The sequence below is a fragment of the Gracilinanus agilis genome, chromosome 4 (genome assembly GCF_016433145.1).
Source record: "Gracilinanus agilis isolate LMUSP501 chromosome 4, AgileGrace, whole genome shotgun sequence".
NCBI lineage: Eukaryota > Metazoa > Chordata > Mammalia > Didelphimorphia > Didelphidae > Gracilinanus > Gracilinanus agilis.
In genome coordinates this window covers 239,042,848-239,067,797 of record NC_058133.1, presented here as the reverse complement: position 1 = coordinate 239,067,797, position 24,950 = coordinate 239,042,848, and the positions used below count along the sequence as shown (strand labels likewise).

At 37.6% G+C, this 24,950-nt stretch overlaps 1 protein-coding gene across 3 annotated transcripts in view; it reads right to left on the bottom strand.

Moving 5' to 3' along the window:
- The window catches only part of SHISA6 (shisa family member 6), a 568,935-nt gene extending 548,781 nt beyond the window's left edge, over positions 1-20,154 (bottom strand). For all 3 annotated transcript variants that reach the window (XM_044672701.1, XM_044672702.1, XM_044672703.1), the window contains exon 1: positions 19,526-20,154. In XM_044672701.1, coding sequence (XP_044528636.1) covers positions 19,526-20,154 — 629 coding nt within the window. The remainder of the gene's footprint in view (positions 1-19,525) is intronic.
- Positions 20,155-24,950: the final 4,796 nt, after the last annotated feature.

Below are 24,950 nucleotides of genomic sequence, written 5' to 3'. Positions count from 1 at the left end.
AATCTCCCTAATGAACATAGATGCAAAAACCTTAAGTAGAATACTAGCAAAGAGACTCCAGCAAGTGATCAAGAAGATCATCCAACATGATCAGGTGGGATTTATAACAGGAATGTAAGGATGGTTCAACATTAGGAAGACCATTCACATAATTGAACATATCAACAACCTAACAAACAAAAATCACAGGATTATCTCAATAGATGAGGAAAAAGCCTTTCAAAATAAAGCACCCATTCCTATTGAAAAACCTGGAAAGTATAGGAATAGAAGGACCTTTCCTAAAAATAATAAACAGTATATACCTAAAACCATCAACAAGCATCATATGCAATGGGGATAAATTAGAAGGCTTTCCAATAAGATCAGGAGTGAAACAAGAATGCCCATTATCACCTCTATTATTTAACATTGTACTAGAAACACTAGCAGTAGCAATTAGAGAAGAAAAAGAAAGTGAAGTTATCAAAATAGGCAATGAGGAGACTAAGCTATCACTCTTTGCAGATGATATGATGGTCTACTTAAAAAATCCTAGAGAATCAACTAAGAAGCTTGTAGAAATAATCAACAACTTTAGCAAAGTTGCAGGATACAAAATAAATGTACATAAATCATCAGATATTTCCAGCACATCACATCAGCAAGAGGTAGAAAGAGAAACACCATTTAAAATCACCTTAGACAATATAAAATACTTGGGAATTTATCTACCAAAACAAACACAGCAATTATACAAAAATAACTACAAAACACTTTCCAATGAAATAAAACTAGATCTAAATAATTGGAAAAACATTGATTGCTCATGGGTAGGATAAGCTAACATAATAAAAATGACCATTCTACCCAATGTAATTTACCTTTTTAGCACCACACCTATCAAACTACCAAAAAACTTTTTTACTGAATTAGGAAAAACTAACAAAAGATCAAGAATATCAAGGGAAAATAATGAAAAAAAATGTGAAGGAAGGTGGCCTAGCAGTACCAAATATTAAACTATACTATAAAGCAGCAGTCATCAAAACAATATGTTACTGGCTAAGAGACAGAAGGGAGGATCAGTGGAATAGACCTGGGGTAAGTGACATCAGCAAGACAGTGTATGATAAACCCAAAGAACCCAAATTTGGGGACAAAAATTCACTATTTGACAAAAACTGTTGGGAAATTTTGAAAACAATAGGGGAGAGATTAGGTTTAGATCAACTTCTCACACCCTACACTAAGATAAATTCAGAATGGGTGAATGACGTGAATATAAAGAGTGAAACTATAAATAAACTATAAATAGAATAGTTTACTTGTCAGATCTCTGGGAAAGGAAAGATTTTAAAACCAAGCAAGAGTTAGAGAAAATTACAAAATGCAAAATAAATGATTTTGATTATATCAAACTAAAAAGCTTTTGTACAAACAAAACAATGTAGTCAAAATCAGAAGGGAAACAACAAGTTGGGAAAAAATCTTTATAACAAAAAACTCTGACAGAGGTCTAATTACTCAAATATACAAGGAGTTAAATCAATTGTATAAAAAAATCAAGCCATTCCCCAATTGATAAATGGGCAAGGGAGATGAATAGGCAATTTTCAGATAAAGAAATCAAAAGTATCAATAAGCACATGAGAAAGTGTTCTAAATGTCTAATAATTAGAGAAATGCAAATCAAAACAACTCTGAGGTATTACCTCACACCTAGCAGATTGGCTAAAAGGAAAGAATGCTGGAGGGTATGTGGCAAAACTGGGACATTAATGCATTGCTGGTGGAGTTGTGAACTGATCAACCATTCTGGGTGGCAATTTGGAACTATGCTCAAAGGGCTATAAAAGAATGCCTGCCCTTTGATCCAGCCATTACAATTTTGGGTTTGTACCCTAAAAAGATCATAGATAAACAAACTTGTACAAACATATTTATAGCCGTTTTTTTATTTTTTTTGTTTGTTTTTTTTGTGGTGGCAAAAAAACTGAAAATGAGCATATGTCCTTCAATTGGGGAATGGCTGAACAGATTGTGGTATATGCTAGTGATGGAATATTATTGTGCTCAAATGAATAATAAACTGGAGGAATTCCATGTGAACTGGAAAGACCTCCAGGAATTGATGCAGAGTGAAAGGAACATAGCCAGAAGAACACTGTACACAGATACCAATATACTGTGGTAAAATATAATGTAATGGACTTCTGTACTAACAGCAATGCAATGACCCAGGACAATTCTGAGGGTCGTATGGAAAAGAACATTACCCACATTTAGAGGAAGAACTCAGAAGAAAAACAACTGCTTGAACACATGGGTTGAGGTGAACATGATTGGGGATGTAGACTCAAAACTACCACACCAATGCAACTATCAACAATTTGGAAATAGGTCTTGATCAATGACACATGTTAAAACCAGTGGAAATATGCATCAGCCATGGGGATTGGGGGTAGAGGAGGGAGCTGGGAGGGGGTGAAGGGGAAAGTAAGAGCATGAATTATGTAACCATGTTAACTTTTCTAAAAAATAAATATTAATAAATGTTTATTAAAAAGGAAAGAAGGAAAAGAGATTAAATCCAGGGGAGCTGATGAAATCATTGGATGATGTAGTATAGAGGGGGAAGAGAAGTGGATCCAGAATAGAAACCTGAGAGACACTGACAGACAATACGATTTGGGAAAGGATCTAGCAAAAGAGACAGAAAAAGAATGGTCTGAAAAGAATAGAGCTTAACAGAAAATTTGAAATGCAAAGACAAGCATACAGAGAAAACCAAAAAAGTGAATTTATTTGAACAATTGGAAGGAAGCAAGATTTTAAAAAAAGAGTGGTAATCTTCTTGTAGAAGCAGAACAAACAGGTATTCTTTCAGAATTTTAATATCTTCATAGTTTATTGTAGGAGTTAAATAAGTCAAATAAGTTAAATAAGTCAAAGTCATGAGGTTGGGATACCTTTGATTTAAACATCTGAAAAAAGGAAAGTGAAGGAGAATAAAAGGAATACACTAATATAGAAAGGAGGAAGGGGAAATTAGCAAAAGTGATGCTCCCCACACCACCAAAAAAAAGAAGAGAGCCATTGCAACTTGCTTTAATACATAGATAAGAACAAAGGGAATTTCAGATGGAAGCACAAACAAGACAATTTTTAATTAATATTTATGATATTATAAATACACATATGTGAATATATGTATATATACATTCAAATATATAAATAGCATGTCATAGACATGTAACATATATGTGTATGTACATAGACACATATACAAATAATATGAAATGGAGAATCACAGCTCGAAAGAGAATCCTCTTTTATTTAGTACTTTGATTTCCATATGGGGATTTTTCTTGGTGTTTAGTAACATAGTAAAAATTAAATTAAATTAAAAAAATATAACTACCTCTGAATTTAGATATTAAATAAGCATTCAAATTTCTTAGCATACCTTGATGCATTTACAAAAAGTGCTAGGACATCAAGAAATTAATACTAAATGCAAAAGGGAAAAAATAGTAAACACAAACTTATAGACTATTATGTAATAAAAATGGTAATTAATGCAGAAAACATAAGCAAACCATTAAGATTCAGGTAACTAGGTAATGACATCATAAATTATGAATATATAAAAAACAAATCATAAACTCAATAACCACCTTAAAAAGAATGAAAAGAATCAAAATTTATGACATGTAGCTAAATTAGTCTATAGAAAAAATATTTTTTTCCTCAAAACCAATATTAATCAAATAGAAAAAATTAATTGATGAATGAATATTCAATTTCTTAAACTAGAAAATGAACAAATTAAGAAATCCAAAGTAATAAAAAAATTAGAGGAAATTTTAATAAAGTTAAAACATTTCAAATTATTTAACTGTAAACCAGAGCTGTTATTAAAAAATAATCACCAAAATCAATATATCATTATCTAGTTGTCTTTTAAAGAGAGGACAGTCAAATTATAAAAGCAAAAAGGAAGAACACAGAGTAAATAAATATCAGAGAATTATCAGAACATAAATACATGTCAGCAAAAAATATGACATTTTAAAGAAATTGATAATTTCTATAAAATATCTAAATTAATAAAACAAGAAAAGATAAATGGTACAGTATGGTATGGTGCAGTAAGATATGATATGGTACAGTACAGTATGGTAAAGTAAGGTATGGTGTGGTATGGTACAGTATGGTATGGTACGACATGGTAGGATCGGTACAGTATGGTATGGTATGGTATGGTATGGCTGTTGTCTATACCAGAAGAAGACTAAAATTATACCACTATGTGGAGAGCAATGCACAGTGTATCTGACTGGCTAATCAAACCAATAAAACTTTGAAAGTGTCTACCACAGATTGGGCACAAATAGCTCTTATGAAATATCTGAAATGGAAATGTCTCTAAATTTGCAGATCTCAGGATTTTTTAAAGCTACTGAAATTCTGCTTTTCTCATGGAGCACAGTGCCTTTTTTTTTTGAGGTGGGTACACCATACTATATGATGCTATGCCAGTCTCATAATCAATACCAAAGTTCTTCAGAGAGACCTTTAGACTATCCCAGTATCACTTCTTTTGACCTCCCGAGGAGTACATGTTTTGTGTGAGTTCTCAACAAAACAATTTGAAAGGCCATTGCCCAAAAGGCATGAATTTGGAATTCGAAAAACATAACCAGCCTATTGTAGTTATACTTTTTATAGGAGAGTTTCAATTGTAGAAAAAGAAACTCAGTAAACTATAAATTAACTATCAAGGTGGTAGCAAAGAAGAAGGAAACCTGTTTCAGTGTATTCACAAGAGAATTTTTTCAAATGTCTAAATCACAATTAATACATAACCTAACCACTAACAGCATTTTTAAAAACTCGTTAAGATATGGAAGTGCTTTACAAATGCTATTTCATTTAATTTTCATAATAACAGAGAGGTAAAGTGAATTGCCTAGGGCTATATAACTAATGCCATCTGACTGCTTCCAGCTATTACAAATAACCCAATATTACTCTTGGAATTGAGAAAGAATTCTCTATGAAACATATTTCATGAAAAAAATATGATGATGATCCTAACATTCAAACCAGAGAGAGATAAAGCAAACTTAATTATACATTATAATTCCACTAACAAAGAAAAATGTAAAAAAATTTTCAAGTCTGAGGGAAGAAATCAAAGTAATATTTAAAAATAAAAATAACCCTGACTGACTTGGAATTTATGCTAGCAATGTAAGGATGGTTAAATGTTATGGGAAAAATTCTTATATTAAATTGTTTAAAAAATGAAGTCTGTATGACTAGGTTAATATATGTAGAAAAGATCTGGGGCAAAATACACGTTTTTATGTAAAAAAAATCCAAATAATTAATTTTAGGTTAAAAAAATAAACATAATAGGTAAGTATAGTAGGAGGGTTAAAGATCAGGGATCAATTGAGCCCCTCAAGTAAGAGACAATTAGTAGTCATATTTACATGATAAATGGTATAAACTTTGAGAGGCTCACACAATGAATGATCAGTTCATGGATTGAAAAAGAATCATAAAGAAGTGTTCATATCTTTAAGAAGTGCAAACAAGGTTCTCAGTTAAACTGTTGAGTAAATTTTCCATTGGATGGTTAAAGGATCTCCTCCTCCTAACATAAAAAGAAAGATTTCCAGGTCTAGAGTCAATAAAAACAGGAAAATAATTGTCAGTCTAAAGAGTTATTTCTGACAATAAACAAGGGAGTCATCCATGAAAGAAAAATCCAGCTTTTTAGAAGTCACTATTCTCTTGTGCCTTTTCTAGAGTCAAGTGGTTGAAAGGAATTTATTTCTATCTCCTCTCATTGATAATAATTATCTTACAGTAAAGCCAAGTAGACGATTCTGCACCTAGCAGAGGACAAGCTTAATAATGGAAAAGTTGAGATACATAAAAAGTAACCCAACAGGGTCTATCGGAAAGAACAACCCATAAAAGACACTGTACTCAGGGGAAGGAGTATAAAGATGCTTCATGAAAAGAAAGGATATATTGGAGGTTTGAGTAGCTGTGACCATGTGAGTTCTCTACATGTGCCTTTCTATTAATGTACTCTGTATATGTGCCTACTCTTCCCAATGGCACTGTGTTCAAATTATGAGTATTTGGCAAGTTTGTGGGAATATTTTTTTTTTACTTTTCATGTGATCGTTTGTAGTACTTTGTTCTAATTTTACTAACTAGTTCATTTTTAAAGATGAATGCATCTGTAAGTGTTCAGGTACTGTACTTTTTAAAGTATGGACTCAAAGAGTACTTTACCAGGGGACCCACCTTGTGAGTAAAGATAATTTCTTGAATATAGTCAAAGTATGTACTTAAAACCAAAAAAAACAACATTATTTGCAATAGATCCAGAAGCTTTCCAAGTTAATACCGGGGGGGGGGGGGAGGATATTCTCTCTCTCTAGACTTATTTCATATTGTTGTACCCAAATTTTAATATCTAACCCAGGTTCGTGGCCGAAGGAAGAATCACACTGACAATGCAATATGCAAGAAGAGGCTCATTCTTTACTAGCAATAACAGCTAGGGTCGCTAGGCAGAGAGGCATGCCTGAACGACCCCTTGGAATTCTCAGCCAAGAGTTTATATAGAAATATTTGGGGAAGGGGGTTGGTACATACATAATTATCAAGGTAGTGTCAGGGACAGGTGGTCAGGAAGCATCTGGGGAGGGGGGTTTCAGGGTCAGGGGTCTGGAAGCATTTGGCAAACATACATTAAGTAGGCAAATATTGTTAAGCAGGCAAATATAGACAAACATTCCTCAAGAAGGTTAATATCCATCAGATAAGATAGCTTCAGTTTTAGGTTTATGATAGGGAGAGATAAGGAAGACTGTACTGGGAAACCTTGGGGGCTGGGGGTAGCTTGTCCAGGCCAGAAATAGTTTAGTAGACTGCCAGACTGATTTTTAAATCCAACAATATAGTTCTAGAAATTCTAGTTATATAAGAAGATAATAGAGAGAAATTAGAAGTATAAATGTCAGCAAAGAACCCACAAAATTATCCCTATTTTCAGATGATACGATGATTTACTTAGCAGATCCTTAAGAATTAATGAAAAAACTAATTAACACAATTAACAACTACAGAAAAGGAGAGGACAGGGTGGATCAGGGAACTACCACATGAGGAAACTTCCTCTACCAATGCAGGTTAACAACTTTTCTGCAACTTACAATCACTAATAGCACTGAAAGGATAAGTGACTTGCCAGAGTGACAATCAGTATGTCAGAGGCAAGACTTCACACCAGATTTCCCCAGCATTGAGCTTAGTTCACTATTAACTACCATAATGCAGGAAAATTGCAGGAAAAAAAAATGTCCACCAAATTTAATAGAACTTTATGTAGTACTAACAAACACCAGGAGGAAGTGATAGAGAAATTTCACTTGAAATAAATATATCAAACAAACAAAATATTTTGTCATTTCCATGACAAGACATATTTAGGAATTACCTAGACACACACACACACACACACACACACACACACACAGCAATGCATATGTCAGTATCCACATGTATAACACCACTCATTATAGGAATAAAGGATGACAAATAATTGAAGAGATATTCATTGTCCATGTTTGAGCCACATCAGTGATAAAAATGGTCATATCTAAATTTACAGATTTAATTCTATTCAAAATACCAATAAATTTATTTTCTAAAACTATATAAAATACATTCAGAGTAAGTAAAATGTTATTCAGCATAAGAAAAGGTCTAGAATTTCAAGGAAAAAATGAAAAAATTGTGAAAAAGGGATCCTAGTTTTACAACATCTTAACCCATAGTAATGGATAAAGTGCAATCATTGAAACTCTTTGAACTCATAGGAATATCTATATTAATTTACCTATTTTGGCTTATTAAATACAGTTATATAGTACATTTTTGTTATTTAAACTATAAATATTGCGAAATTGTGGTTTTTTTCTCAAAGTGACACACCATCTGAGTTTTGCTCAATTTTTTTGGCAAATTTTGACACACCACACTCAAAAGGTTGCCCATCACTGGCTTAGAGCCTTTTAAACCTTTAAACCTTTAAATAAGGAACAGAGAAAATTGGGGGGAAATGATATTTTCAAATTATAAATTTTTTTGAAATGACAAATTTCAATGAAACTCCAATGAGGAGAGAAACTATTGAGTAGAGGGAAAGTCTTTCTATTAAAAAAATATTTGAGAAAAGTTTAATATTCAAGAGATAGACAGATGATAGGTGAGAGAGAGAGAGAGAGAGAGAAAGAGAGAGAGAGAGAGAGAGAGAGAGAGAGAGAGAGAGAGAGAGAGAGAGAATAGATATAAATAAGTGGTCAGGGGATGCTAATAGTTTTTAAATGAAAGAATTATCAGCAACTATTTGAAAGTGTTCAAGTGTTCTAATATAATAGTATGATAAATTCATTTGAAAATAAATCTGAGTTTTCACTTTTCACCCATTAAATTGGTCAAGATGATAAAGGATAGAAGAAATCACTATTGTGGTGAAAAAGAAATATACCTCTAAAAGGAGATATGTGGATAGAGAAGGGCCCAGATGGATTGGTGATGAAAAACTCATCTAGGGACCTTCCCAGGGCCAGTGGAGTGCAAACCCTTTGAGACTATATGAAAACATAACTTTATTTTGCTTATTAACGTTAAGGAACTGATAGTTAAGATCCAATATGTCCCTGAATCTAGAAAGCTCTATTTCCACCCACTTCCTATGCTCCTCTCATGAGAAAACTCTTCTGGTCTTCTTAAACCCTTCTTATCAGCTCCCTGATCTGTTTAACCCCCCAAAACCATCTGACTGACTATCTATACTAGGTATCTCAGATTATTAATCAACTAACTTAATTGTCTTGAAATGGGCTAGTGAGAATAAACTCACAAGTGGACTGAGTCCTCCCAAGCCTGGCTAGGTAAGAAAACGAAACTAGTCAGGTTATAGGAGCTGATAGAGCAGGTGTTCTCTCTTCTAGCTCAGACAGGATAGTTGTTTAATGACCATTAACTAAGTCAACTCCCACAAACCTCCTCTCCAGTGCCTTCTCCTTCTAGAATCTTTTCCCAGGGTTCATGACTAAATTGTCCTCTCTCCTTTTTAGAGACATCTTTTGCATTTTCCCTTATCTCTTATCCCTCTATCCTTACACTGGCAAAGTAAAGCAGATTAATACACTGTAGAGCTGTGAATTGGCTCAATAGTTCCAGAAAAAAAAACAATGGGAAAATGATCACTAAACTGATACTCTTTTACCCAGTAATGACACATATCTTGGGAAGGTCAAATACAGGGAAAAAAAAAACAACTCCTATGCACCAAATTATTCATTTTAAAACTTTCACGGTAGCAGAAAAACTGAAAATAAAATGGAAATGACTGGGGAGGATCTCAAGTTAGATGTCACATAAATATGGAATTTTAGCATACTAAAAACTGAACTCTTATCTTTTCCCCAAAACCCTTCCCTGTCCCTAATGCTAATTACTCTCAAGTGCACCATCATCCTTCCAATCACCCAGGCTCATAAACTAGGTGTCATCTTTGACACCTCAATCTTTCTCAATGCATATATTCAATCAGTGGTCAAGGTCTGTTTTTTTCCTCCTCCTGTAACATTTCTCAATTATAGTCTCTTCTCTCCTCTGGACTGAAACCACTTTGGTACAGATATTCATCACTTCCTGCCTGGCTTATTACAATAGGCTTCCAGTTGATCTCTCTAATCTCTCTCCTCCTCTCTGCCTCCTAGCTTCCCTGGCTTCCTTGAAGACTTACTTAAAGTTTCACCTTTTGCAAGAATTATTTTTGGGGGCAGCTGGGTAGCTCAGTGGATTGAGAGCCAAGCCTAGAGACAGGAAGTCCTAGGTTCAAGTCTGACCTTAGACACTTCCCAGCTGTATGACCCTGGGCAAGTCACTTGACTCCCTTACCACTCTTCTGTCTTGAAGCCAATACACAGTATTGACTCCAAGATGGAAGGTAAGAGTTTAAAAAAAATATTTTCCAGTGCTCTTCATCTTTAGTGCCTTCCTTCTGAGACTACTCCCAATTTGTTCAATGTAATAAACATATATGTGGTATATATAAATAATACTTTTTTCATGTTTTCTCCTGCTTTGGACTGTGAACTCCTTTGAGAGAAGGGAATATTTTTGCCTTTCTTTGTATCCCCAGCAATTAGCATATTTGCCTGGCACTAAGAGAATAATTAATGTTAGATGATTGGCTAATTGACTCAAATATTACTGGACCACCAAAAATGATAAATATAAAGAATATAGAAAAAGTACTTGGATGACTTGTATGGTATAATAGGACCACAAGAAAGTAGATATGTAAGGAAGAAAGTAGAACTAAAAGAACAATACACACAGTGAACTATAATAATGCAAAAATGAAAATACTAAAAGGAATCTGACTTCATTACATGGAATAGTTGACTTTAGTTTCAGAGGAAAAATGATGAAATATTTTCATCCCATATGTAACAAGATAGTGGATATGCATCTAATGTTGCATACACTGTTAGATGAAATAATTGTTGGTTTTACTTTGCTGTTTTTCTTTTCTATCAGGGGAGTCTTATGAGATAGGAGGTATATACTGATGAATGATAATGCTGTTAAAAAAGCAAAGCTATCAATAATGATATATATTAAAATTTAGATAAAATATTTAATTTTCTATAAGAAACAACAATATAAAGACTATAAAGAAATATAGAAAAATATGAAGTTACAATGAATGAAGCAAATCTAATTTAGAAGTCATATATAACATGAAAGTGCCTTATAGATATGTAAAAGGAGTAACAGTAACAGTTGAAAATCTAGAAAATATACAGATAAAGTTGATAAACAGGACAAGTTGGATATTAGTTGGTTATTTCCCTTTCTCTTAAGCAAATTATGGAAGTTTATGACTTTATGCAAAAATCTTTGGTTATTATGTATTTGAAGGTATGTGCTGTTTAGAGTGGTCAAATTTATAAGTAAATTCACTTAGAGAAAATTCAGAAATGTACCTGCTAGAAAGTAGGAAGCTAGAAAAGTTATGAACTCTGATTGTGGCACTGTGGTTATGATTCTATCATTCTCTCTCTGTATCCAGATTGTTTGTATATGTTGTAATGGGAGCATGCTCAAGAAAAGCATGATTCTATGAAATTCAATAAGTAAGATTTCCCTCAAGATTGAAAAATGGCAGGAAAATGTTAGAAATAAATTGATTAAAAAGTCAAACTAATTCATAGCTTTAAAAACTTTTTATCGCCCTGGTTTTGTGATGACTCCAGAATATTTTCAACTTTTTCAAGTAATTTTATAAAATTAAAAGAATTTGAACTGATTGTAATATTAAAAATAAGTACATATTTATGTAGTACTTAGAATCTTTAAATTCAGTGTGGGATATGTGAGTGCATGGAAACAAAGTTAAAAAAAAGTTACGATTCTGAAAAGGTTGAGAATCATCATTGAAATCTATTTAATACACTTACAAATAAATAGAAAGACAAAGTTAGGGCATGAATAAAACTAGACAGAACTAAATAGAAATTGGACTATGGAAATTAAAAAAAAATTTTAATGTCTCCTGCCTTTAATGTCCCTCCCATCCCCACCTTAATGTTCAAATCATTCTTCCCCATACCTGTTATTGCTGCTTTTGATCAGTTCACATTTTTGTTATGTTTTAGGGTGTTTCAACTACCAATTTCTGCACAATTGATTTTTATTACCCATGGAATTTTATGCAGCCATTAAAATAGTTAAAAGAAATAAGAATATCTTCCCAGCTTCAATCTACTCAGCAGCAAGCTCCCCAGATGTATATGAGTTGTGTTCTCTGAGTTTGAAGGAGTGAAAGGAAAGAGTGATTGGGTGATAGATGTTTTTTTTTAAACACTTACCTTCTGTCTTAGAGTCAATACTGTGTATTGGCTCCAAGGCAGAAGAGTGGTAAGGGTAGGCAATGGGGGTCAAGTGACTTGCCCAGGGTCACACAGCTGGGAAGTGTCTGAGGCCAGATTTGAACCTAGGACCTCCCGTCTCTAGGCCTGGCTCTCAAATCCACTGAGCTACCCAGCTGCCCCCAGGTGATAGATGTTTTTAATCTCTAGACCTGGAGTGGTTTACTCTAGACCAGTGATGGAGAACATATGGCATAGGTGCCAAAAATGACATGCAGAGCACTCTCTGTGGGCACACAGCCTCTTCCTCCCAGAGTTCATTACTAGAAAAACAGAGGGCCTAGGGTGAAGTTGTTCCCCTCCCCTTCTCCACTGTGTCTGATGGCATTTTTTCACATCACCTGCCCCTCTCCATCTGCCCAGCAACCCAATGGGAAATACTTCCATTCCCCTTTCCATCCAGACTGAGGACATTCCTCACTTTACCCACCTCTTTGCCCAACAGCCCAATGGGAAAATACAGTGGGTTAGGTGGGGGGTGGGGCTCACAGGCAATAGAGCTGGAAGGAAGTAGAGCACTTGGGTCACTCCCTTGCCCCTCTCTACACTTGCTAAGGACATTCCTCACTTTATCTGCCCAACATCCCCATGGGAGCACTTTCTCTCTCCCTTGTATGGGGTAAGAGTAGGGAGAGGGTGCTCCTGGCACTTAGTGGTGGGGAGGGGCACAGTACGAGGTCTTTGGGGACAGGGCACCCATGGCACTCCATCTGGGAGTTAGAGTAGGGGTGGGGCCTGGCACTTCACTATGACTGCTTTAGAGTAGAGGAGGATGGATAGTTAGAAATATGAGCAAAAAGATTATTTTCAGTCCTATGATTTAAAATATATTTGCAAATCATTTTGCTGTCAGTACAATTTTGTTTTAATGATGCTATTGGGATGGATGATGACCAATGACAACTATTTTATAGGTTAATAATGTTTTAATAAGAGAAATACTGTACACTTAGTAGGCTTCTGATAATTATTTCCTGAATAAGTCCATCACTTTGTCCCAACAATATCTAAACCAATATCTTCTTCCCCATCCTTATTTATCATCTTTTTTTAATTACCTGTTCCCCAGAATGCCTTCCCTAACTCTCTCCTTATTAGTTTATAAGGTTCAACTAGTCATCTTAAATCCTCCCTTCCCCACCAAAAAAAAAAAACACAATGAATATCTGCAATGCTAAAATCTTCCATCAAAAGTAACATATCCCATCCCTACTCATACCAATAAATTTGAGAAAAAGTAAATTCACTCTCTGTGTACAAGTTCAAAAATTAATGCCCAGAAAGCTAAAAAAGGAACTCTGCATTCTCTTTTTATCTGCTGCATCCTTTCCTGTTCCCTATAAACATATCCAGATATCTTCCATCAAAAAAACAAACAATCCCAAACCCTTCACTAGTACCTGCTATCCCTTCAACCTATATTCCAATATTACCCATCCACCCATTTTCTCACCCCTCATTCATTTTTCATTTCCTTTCTATCTAGCTTCTATTCCCACTACTCAAATGAATCTGTTCTCTCCAGGTATCACCAGTCTCCTTACTACTAAATCAAATTGTTCATTCCTCATCCTTCTTGATCTTTGTAATGGGAATTTAAATCATGCCCAGATCACCTAAAATGGTGTCACTTGTGTGGGAGATATGGAGGACTTGCTTCTGAGAGAAAAAAAGAAGTGATGTGGACATTTAGCTGTTGACCTGCCACATGACTGGAAGCAGTTTTTCTACACTGCCTAGTGCAGTGATGGCAAACCTATGACATACATGTCAGCACTGACACACATAGTCATTTTCAATGACAGGTGGCCTCATGCAGAGAAGTATGGAGCCACATGCCGAGGATGAAACATTTGCTGTAATGTGGTGTAGACACTCTGTGCACTATAGATGACAATCTATCTATATTAATTTACCTAGTTTGGTTTATTAAATACAGTTATATAGTACATTTTTGTTATTTAAACTATAAATATTGCAAAATTGTGGTTTTTTTTCTCAAAGTGACACACCATCTGAGTTTTGCTCAATTTTTTTGGCAAATTTTGACACACCACACTCGAAAGGTTGCCCATCACTGGCTTAGGGCCTTTTAAACCTTTAAACCTGCCTGAATGACCATAACCTACTGCTCTTCCCCACACCCCTGCAATTTGTGTCTAAAGGTGAAGGAGAGATAATACCTTGCAGGAAAAGCAAGGGGCTTTGAGGACCACCTCCCTTCCCCCCCATTTAGCCCATGTGGCACTAGGAATCAGGCTTGGAGTTTAGGTCCTATTTCATTCATCCTTTTAATTTCTAGGGGCATGGAGTATAATTCCTGACTGAGGGGCTTAAGGCACAAACCTAGTCATCCATACCAGGCATTTAGGTGACCCAGCAACAAGGTACTGTCAGACTTTGAACTTGAACTTGGTGGGAATAATGATATGAAGGAAATAAACTAAACTATAAGATTAATCCCTCTTGTTCTTCAGAGACTAAGGTGATATGTATTTGGGGGTTGAGGAAGTCTACATCCACAAATGTTAGATTAAATGTTTGTGTGTTCGATCTTACTACATCAAGTGCACTACCATTCTTCCGGTCTGCCAGATTTACAACTTTGAAATAATTCTCAACTTAATTCTCACTTTTTTATATCTACCAGTTGCCAAGTCCTGTTCATTCTTCCTGGCATCTCTTCAAGGCACATGGACACCAGATTAACTCAGGCCTTCACCTCCCGTAATTACTATTTCAAAAGCCTTTTAATCTGTCTTCCTGCATTCAGACTTTTCTTTCTCCAATCCATCATCCAACAGTCAATAAATTATTTCTAAAGCACATATGAGACCATGGAACTCCCCTGCTAAAGAAGACTCAGTGGCTTCCTAGTTGATTTAAAATCAAATAAAAATTCCTTCATATTTAATTTAACATCCTTCACAATTCTTTTTTCATGCTGATCACACATTTCTTTCCTTCACATATCCTATATTCCATCAAAATTGGCTCATAAACACTCCATCTACAACCTTATAACTTTAAGAAAACTGACTCTCAAGCCTTGATTGCTCTTATTTTACACCTTCACTTTCTTAGCTTCCTTCAAAGCACAGATCAAAAACCACCTACTATGGAAATCCTTTCCTGATCTGTCTAGTTGTCAGTTGCTGCCCCTTCCAAATTTCTTTGTATGTGTTGTATATACCTTTATCTGTGTTCTTTTGCCACAATAGACTATATAAGCCCCTTGAGGGAAGAGAGAATTTCATTATTGTTCATATATACATAGTACCCAGCACAACACTTGGCACACAGTAGGCATTTGATAAATGTTTATTGAATTGAATTTAAAATTGGCCTCTAATGTTGCTGGGCTGCTGCCATTGTGTGCTTTATAAAGAGAAAACATAGATCTTCTAGATTGTAATTAAATTCTGGATGGTAAAAGAAGCTTTTCTTTGATTTTCTATAGTATTGTCCTTGCTCATGGAGAGGGGAGAGGAGAATTTAACTTATAAATCTTTTTTTCCTAATAAAAAAAGGAACTCCACTCTGTCTTTCCCTCCCACAGTCTCTGGCTCTGTGTTCCCTCACCCCCTCCTTGTGTTTGGGAGTGGGAAGGCACAGGGCAGTCTCTCTCTGTGCTCTGACTTCACCAACTGTGTCTAGAGAATCTTAATAGCTCCCTGACCCATCTGTTAATTAGCCATAGGAAGAAGGAAGAAAAAAGAACCATACAGTTCTTCCTTCTGAGTGATTCTTATCTCTAAGACACTAATGAATCAACTCAGGGTGAAGGAAGGAACAGGTTTGGAAAGGAGACAACTGATACAGAATTTAATGTCAGGCTGAAACTAGGGTCTCTGCTGCAGTTTCCTATAAACATCCTTGGACCCGGTTATTCCCTCCCTCCCCCAACCACTGCAGGGACATATTTTTCTGTCCCTGGGCCTGCTTTTCTGAGGGGGCACATTAACTACTCCCAAAAATTCTAATAAATTGCTATTGGTAGACAAGAGATAGGCATGTTAACCTGAACCTTTGGAAATCCCAAAGGAAAAGGTTAAAGAGATGGTGTATAAGAGTCAGAAAACAGAGTAGCCTCTAAGAATGATTCCTTCTCTTTCAGAAAATTCCAACTGCAAGGGTGGAGAGATTCTGTTTTTGTTTTGTTTTATTTTATTTGTTTTGTTTTATGGCCAGTGGATATATTCTGATTGTCCTTCTAGGGGACCTGCCTTCTTTTCTTACTCCCTTAGGGTCAGATACCTGAACTTGAGTTTATATTCATTGGTTAGAGCATGGAGAGCTGACAATTTCCTTCTGACACAAGTTTTTAGCTTTTCAGAAATACAGATACATAGTCTAGTTTGTACACTAGATGATTTAGGGGAAATAGCCTATTCTCTGCAAGGTATGAATGGTTACATGACCTGATACAAAAGATCTATGTTGGGGCGTTCTGATGGTTAATAAAACTAGCAATATCCACATGAAAATTGCTCTTCTATCTGGGAACAATCCTCTTACCCTCACCTCTGCCAGTATTCCAAATCTCTTGCTCCAGAACTCAGAACCACTTGACTGACTAGCCTAAGGGGTTGCACTCTATTTTCCTTCAAAGAATGTCTTGATATAATTTGAAAACTATGTAAATCAGTCTAGTCTGTTATTTTCTTTGTTCTCTATAAGAAGTGAATCCACTCTTCCGTCTGACCTTCCTTGGAGAAACCACACTGCCCATTATTTCCAGAATTCCAGTTTAAGATTCTGAAAGTCACTTGCAAAAATTAGTAAAATTCATTGCCAATCTAACCTTTTTAGTTTTATCTCTTTACTCTTCTCCACTCCATCTATGCTCACCATTTCCTGTTATCTTCCTGTCCTCTCCCCACTTTATGCCTTGTTCATACCATCCCTCATACCTAGAATATATTCCCTCTATATCCCATCTCTGCCTCGTAAAGTCCTTTCCCTCCTTCAAGGCCCAACCCAAGTATCTCCTTTTCCCAAACTCCCCCTGCTGAAAGTGATAAATGAATAACCCAATGTTGAATCTGGTCAGTTTAATCTAATCAATAACCTTCATTTTGCTGATAGTTAGTGAGGTCCAGAGTGGTCATATAGGTGGTAAGTGTTAAACCCAATTTTAGTACCAATTCTTCTAACTCCATTACACCACAGCAGCCTCACCTTTCCCTTCTTAAATATCTCTCAAAAACCAGACCTCTCCTATGCACTAAACACATTTCTCCTATCAGTTATCTTTATCTCTATTTATTAGGTTGTGAACTCCCTGATATAAGGGTTTGTGTCAAATTTACTTTCATTCCCCAAACCTGGCAGAGTGCCTTACATAGTCATCATTTGAATGTTTGTTGAACCGAGCAATTATTCTGGCAAATGACTATTATGACCATAGTTATTTAGTTATGGAATAATAATATTACATAATGTAAGAAAAAGAAAGAATTTCAGAGAGTGTCGAGTTTAACTTCCTCAAAAAACAGGTGAGGAAATTGAGGCCAAGAGAAGGGAAATAATTTTCCCAAACTTCACTATTAGTTGAGACAGCACAAAACAAAACCCTGAAATTTTGTTTCCTTTCCTGCTCTTTCCACTTCAGTTTTCTGGAGGGAGTTGGCAAAAGAGAAAGATGATTCCAAAATTGTGGTAAACTTTCTCAAGGAAAGGAATCAGACTTGGGAATACAAGTCAAAATAAGGACATAGTTGAAACGAAGGGTTCTACCCATCTTTCTCATCTCTGAGCCAAAAGTAAGCTTGCTTTATGGTTGAAAGGAAATTAAATAAACTGATCTAAGACAGGACCCTTTCCACAGAGCAGGGCATTTAATATCCTTTGCAGAAATTCTGAGAGGGGAACCTTGGCCCAGGTGTCTATTTCATCTGCTCTTTCCCTCCCCCATCTTCACTCTTCTATTTAGCCTTGGCTACACATTTCTGATCAATATTAACAGAGTGTACAGTAGTAGACACATTGCAGGTGATGTTTAAGTATGTTCAGGAAGGTAGGGGTGGGAAATGGCTGCTTCCTAGGCAATGAGTTGTTTTTCTAAAAATATTCATTTATAATATTGGGACCTTTCTCAGAACTGAGGCTCCCACATTTTAAACCAGTTTAGGTGAATACACATTAGAGGACTATTGTCTTTTCTCAGTACCTATGTTATCATCAGAAATAAATCAAATCAAGCCCTTTTCAGTGTACAAAGAAAGTTATACTTGCCTTTCTATTCATTAAGGTTTAGGTTACCAATTTTTAAATTCTGGGATCAACATCAGAATGTCAGGAAAAATTGAACAACAGAGTCTTCAAGAGCATGGGAAATAATGTATTAGAACAAGCTCTGGGTTTTAAATCAAGAGATCTGAATATGAATTCTGAACTGGAATATGACACTTTATTCTCCTTAGGGCCTCAATTTCTTCTTAAAAATAAATAGGTAAAATAAGGGCATTGAATTAGCTGTGACCTTTTAATATCCTATACAGCTCTATATTGCATTATGGATGTGTATCTGTATAACCTAAATTAGATAAAAGAGAATAGGCAAGGGCACAGGAGAAGGCTGACCAAGTGACCCAAAGAAAGAAGTTATGGAGTATCCATGGCTTTTAGGTCAGTGTTCACACAGTGTGTGAGGAATCATGCAATTTCCTAAGGGTTGCATGTATGCCCTGAAAGCATTCAGGTGAGTAGTGTTCAACACCCTAATTGAGAGGGGACTAGAAAAAGACCTAACTTTTCATCCAGGAGCTTCTGCTTTGACTTTTCAAAAGATATTGTTGGAAGTGACTTGGTTTGAATGTGAGAAGCTCACCATGAGAAGGTAGTTTCTCTAATCCTACAATCTTTCTGGATATGTTGGCTTAGAGAGCTGTTAAGTTTTTTAAATGAAATACATATAACCTGCCTTAGAAAATGGAATGGGGGGAGAGGTCCATTTTTTGTCAAAATGGATTTGATAAACAATTTTCCCAACACCACCTTCTTTTCAAGCAATTTTCAAATTGGTAAGTCACCAATTTGCAATATAAAAATAGTCCATTTATTTACCACCCAAAAGTCAAAAGCCATTAAAAGAAACCATGTTTACATGCATTGAAAGGAGAACCCCAGAAGAATCAATCGAGGATTATTTGGAAAAATCCTAGACTCTTTATTCCCAAAGAGAGAAGCTGTCCAATGTTAGGTTGGTAGCTGCTTAGAGTCAAGGAAAGGAGTTGAAGGAGCAGAGAAAGGGGAAAGGGTAGGCCAATAGAGGAAACCTTTACTAACTACTCTTAGTCTTTGGTTTATTATTAACCAGAAAAATTATGAAAAGATCAGACACTAATCAAGCATAGTGGGTGAAACTGTGAGAAAAAGACATAGCATCTAAAAGAGTAGGGAAAAAAGAGAACTAACTAATCAGAGTAGGAATAGGAGGTATCTTTGGAGAAGGATCATGGGAAAGATGAAACTTCCCCTCTCTTCAAAAGCCCTCTCACCTGTGGATGTTCATCTCCCTCGGGGGGCGGTGGGCCTTGTCATAGGAGACTTTGGCAAAGACTACAGCAATGATGACAAATGCTATTACTCCGCAGGTGATGTAGACAGTGAAGTTGGTCTTGTCTTTCTCCGGGTCGTACTTGTTCTGGAGATCCTGAGGAATCACCTGGGTGCTAGGAGTCTGGATCCAACCCGGGCTCACATAGTTCTTACACTGGTGCTGATCCAGTTTCTCTCCCCGCTTGTTGCAGCAGAAGCGATAGAAGCAAGTACCACAGCAGTACAGGAAGCCGCTTTCGCTGTTGTTGCACTCAAACTCCTTGTCATACTGGCCGCTCACATCGTAGTAGCCCCAACACGTCTCGTGGGTGACCGCGACATTAGGAGAAGGCCTGCCCCGCCGCCCCACCTCAGGCACCGCCAGCTGGCGGGACGTCCCATTCAGTTCCCTGTTGCCCCTGACCATCGTCCCTCCAGCCCGCAGGCCCCCAAGGGCTCCAGGGCCAGTGCCATTATTCCGGTTCCCGCGGCTCCGGGGCCCCGCCTCAGCTGTAGGCACCAGTAAGTGCAGGGACTCTAGGAAGAGCAGCAGCAGCAACAGCAGCAGTAGGAAGCGCCGCAGCGCCATGGCAGACGGTTGGGCTAGCAGGCTAGCTGCTGGGGAGACCAGGCAGAGCACTCAGCGCAGAGGCTGGCAAAGGGGAGCCCTGTCCGCGCTACTCGAGTAGCTCTGGGTGGTGGAGCCCACGGAATCTGGCGAAGATGCTCGGAAGCTCAGGGTTACAGCACCATCAAGGCTCTGGAATCAGCTAGAAGGCGAAGGTCCCGACTGACCAGTGCAGGGCTCTGACGGTGGTCGCGTTTCTACACCTCCCAGCTGGGCTTGGTTTGGCTTCTGTGCAACCCCATCCCCTGAAGAAGACGACAGAGTGGCTCCCTGCTTTAAACAGGACGAGGAGAGCTGATCCAGGAAGCTCTAGTGGTGGCGTCCCGTCCGGGCAGGTCCTGCGGGACAAGACAGGGGGAAGGGGAGGGAGGGGACTAATAATACGGGTAGGTAGGTGGCTGAACGAGGGGGTAAATAGGGGACAGAGAAAGAATCTTGGGGTAGGGGTGAAGGCACTCTAGCTTAAGGAAGAGGCAAGAGGGAGTAACCATCGGGGAGCTGTCTAGGGGAAGGTCCCTGTCCGCTCCGGGTAGGGGCGCGTAGCCAGCTAAGGCCAAGGGCGGCCCCACCCCCGCCTGGTGTCCCCAGTAAGCTGAACGAGGTTCAGCTTCCTTCTGCAGTTCTGCAGCCCTAATCCCTCCACGTCTCACTCCTCCCACCCCACTCAAGGGTCACTGAGCCCCCAGCTAAGAGCATAGGGGATATGAGAGAAGAGGAGGGAGGATGTGAAAGACCAAAGCTGTGGATACCCCTCCTCTGGGCCCCACAGCCGGCTCCCGCCATAGAATCTCCAGGAGACACCCCCTTACTTCCTCTGGGAACCTCGGGTGAGGCTGCTAGGGGTACTGGGAGAGATACCAAGGGAAGGTAACCCATACTCACCATCCTTGGGCTGTGACTGCAGAGGCGACAGGAAGCCGGAGCAGCAAAGGCTGGAGAGAGGGAAGAGAAGCCTGCTTGGCTGTCTGCCTACAGCCAGAGTAGGAGAGAGGGAGACACGCGCACGCACACATACATACACGCACACACGCGCGCACTCTTACACACACAGACTCATACACACACAAGAACTGGGAGGGGAGGAGAACGATTCTCTACTGCCTACGTTCACTGTGCAGGGACAGGGAGGAGGGTCTTTTTTCCCCTACCCCTTCTACTGAAGGCGCCTCGCTTCCATTAGAACTCTAGACACCAATTAATCAAAGCGCCAAACCAAGCGAAGTGGGAAAAACGGTGTAATCTCTCACCGATCCTGTATATATTGTGTTTGTACATAGTTGTATCCATGTTGTTTCCCCCATTAGACTGTGAGGTCCTAGAGAGAAGAGGGTTGAGGGTGAGTATTTTTTCTTGTTTGGTTGGTTTTTCCCCTTAGTTCAAAGGCTGACATATAGTAGGCGGTTAATAAAATGCTTCTTCTCCACTTGGAAGCCTCCCACTTCCAAAAGTGGGCTGCGGCAGAAGTTCTCCCTGCCCATTGATCCCCCAACTTCCCAACAATGGCTGCTTTCCTTTCCTCAGGTTGTTCAAGAGTTGGTAAGTTGGGTGCACAAGCACTTTTTTTGCAATTGGAAGCATTTCTCTCCAGCAGTTACACTCACTGCCTTTGAATAAGTCAAACCCATCTCTTCGGGTTGACAATCAAGTAAGATGACTTTCTTGAGACTGCTAGATAGGACCAAGGTTAATTTTCCCCAAACACTCTTATTTTCCCTTCACTATATACACATATTAACTATTTTGCAACTCCTCCTAGATCAGAGCACTATTTCAATTAGAGAACTTGTTCTGATTTTTTTGTCATTTGCACCGAGTCTGGGGGAGAAGGGAGGTGAAAATTCTGGGTCTAGAAGATAGCATCACAATTTTACCTTAAAAATTTGGTTGTAAGCCTCCTGCCCAAGTTTGTTGCTTTTTAATAAATAATAATTTAATAAACATTTTAATAATAATATTTTAATAACCCCTGACACTGTTCTTATTCTTTCTAAGCCTATCACCAATTGATGCATGAGAATGAAGGATTCTCCAGTGGGCAAGGAATATATTAGTTCCTCTTGTTTCCAAGAGGGAAAATTGGGTGGGAGTTCTAAAAGTCTAGTTTTGGCTTGATGTAAGGATAGAAAATTATTAAAAATTATGGCTATTCAAAAGTGGAATGGGCTGTCTCTAAAAAAGACTAGATTTTTTTTATCTGTCAGCTATATTTGTAAGGGAATATCCTCGTTCAGAAATAGATGGCTAGATGGCTTCCATGGTCCCCATAACTGTGTAAAAATTAAAATTGGTTTGATTAAATATAAGAGTTAGAAAATATAAGATTATGGGCACAGTTTAAAAATTAAACTATGTATACATTAGTAGCTTTAGCTACTACAGGAGGGTGGATAGTAAAGAGGGGAAAAGTCATGAGTCTGTTAGCTGTTCTTAACAATTTAGTTTAATAGTAAAAGAGAGAAATGTAGGAAGGAAGTAGAAAGTATTGCCTAGTTAGATACCCTATAATTTCTGTCTAAGAAGTCCAGCTCACCACCTGGTGAGGGCTCCCTCAAGTCCAGATCTCCAGGTGGTGTTTCTTAAGCCAGGAGTCTGGGTGGTGTTTTGTTATGTAGAGATAGCAGCATGTAAACCCTGCAAAATAAAGGGTCAGCCTCACCATGAGGCTCACCAGAATTCTGGGTGAGGCTGACCCAGTATTTTTTTTTTAATTTTTTAAACATTTATTAATATTCATTTTTAACATGGTTACATGATTCATGCTCCTACTTTCCCCTTCGCCCCCCGCACTCCCCCCACCCATGGCCAATGCACATTTCCACTAGTTTTGTCATGTGTCCTTGATCAAGACCTATTTCCAAATTGTTGGTAGTTGCATTGGTGTGGTAGTTTCGAGTCCACACCCTCAATCATGTCCACCATGACCCATGCGTTCAAGCAGTTGTTTTTCTTATATGTTACCTCTCCTGCAGTCCTTCCTCTGAATGTGGGCAGCCTTCTTTACCATAAATCCCTTTGAATTGTCCTGGGTCACTGTATTGCTGCTGGTCCATTACATTCAATTTTACCATAGTATATGAGTCTCTGTGTACAGTGTTCTTCTGGCTCTGCTCCTTTCGCTCTGCATCTGTTCCCAGAGGTCTCTCCAGTTCACCTGGAACTCCTCCAGTTTATTATTCCTTTTAGCACAATAGTATTCCATCACCGCATATACCACAGTTTGTTCAGCCATTCCCCAATTGAAGGACATACCCTCCTTTTCCAATTTGATGCCACCACAAAAAGCACAGCTATAAATATTTTCGTACAAGTCTGTTTAGCTATGATCTCTTTGGGGTACAAACCCAGCAATGGTATGGCTGGTTCAAAGGGCAGGCATTCTTTTATAGCCCTTTAAGCATGATTCCAAATTGCCAGCCAGAATGGCTGGATCAGTTCACAACTCCACCAGCAATGCATTAATGTCCCAATTTTGCCACATCCCCTCCAGCATTCATTACTCTCCCCTTCTTTCATTTTAGCCAATCTGCTAGGTGTGAGGTGATACCTCAGAGTTGTTTTGATTTGCATTTCTCCAATTATTAGAGATTTGGAACACTTTCTCATGTGCTTATTGATACTTTTGATTTCTTTACCTGAAAATTGCCTATTCATGTCTCTTGCCCATTTATCAATTGGGGAATGGCTTGATTTTTTATACAATTGTTTTAACTCCTTGTATATTTGAGAAATTAGACCCCTGTCAGAGTTTTTCATTATAAAGATTTTTTCCAATTTGTTGTTTCCCTTCTGATTTTGACTACATTGTTATTGTTTGTACAAAAACTTTTTAGATTAACATAATCAAAACCATTTAATTCACATTTTGTAATTTTCTCTAACTCTTGCTTGGTTTTAAAGTCTTTCCTTTCCCACAGATCTGACAAGCATACTATTCTGTGTTCACTTAACTTGTTATAGTTTCCCTCTTTATATTCAAGTCGTTCACCCATTCTGAATTTATCTTGGTGTAGGGTGTGAGATGTTGATCTAGACCTAACCTCTCTCGTACTGTTTTCCAAATTTCCCAGCAGTTTTTGTCAAATAGTGGATTCATGTCCCAAAAGTTGGGCTCTTTGGGTTTATCATACACTGTCTTGCTGATATCATTTACCCCAAGTCTATTCCATTGATTCTCCTCTCTGTCTCTTAGCCAGTACCATATTGTTTTGATGACTGCTGCTTTATAGTACAGTTTAATATCTGGTACTGCTAGGCCCCATTCCTTCACAGTTTTTTTCATTATTTCCCTTGAAATTCTTGATCTTTTGTTATTTGAAATGAAATTTGTTATAGTTTTTTTCTAAATCAGTAAAGAAGTTTTTTGGTAGTTTGATAGGTATGGCGCTAAATAGGTAAATTAATTTGGGTAGAATTGTCATTTTTATTATGTTAGCTCCTCCTACCCAAGAGCAATCAATGGCTTTCCAATTGTTTAGATCCAGTTTTATTTGTTTGGAAAGTGTTTTGTAGTTGTTTTCATATAATTACTGTGTTTGTTTTGGTAGATAGATTCCTAAGTATTTTATATTGTCTAGGGTGATTTTTTTTTAACCCTTAACTTCTGTGTATTGACTTATAGGTGGAAGAGTGGTAAGGGTAGGCAATGGGGGTCAAGTGACTTGCCCAGGGTCACACAGCTGGGAAGTGTCTGAGGCTGGATTTGAACCTAGGACCTCCCGTCTCTAGGCCTGGCTCTCAATCCACTGAGCTACCCAGCT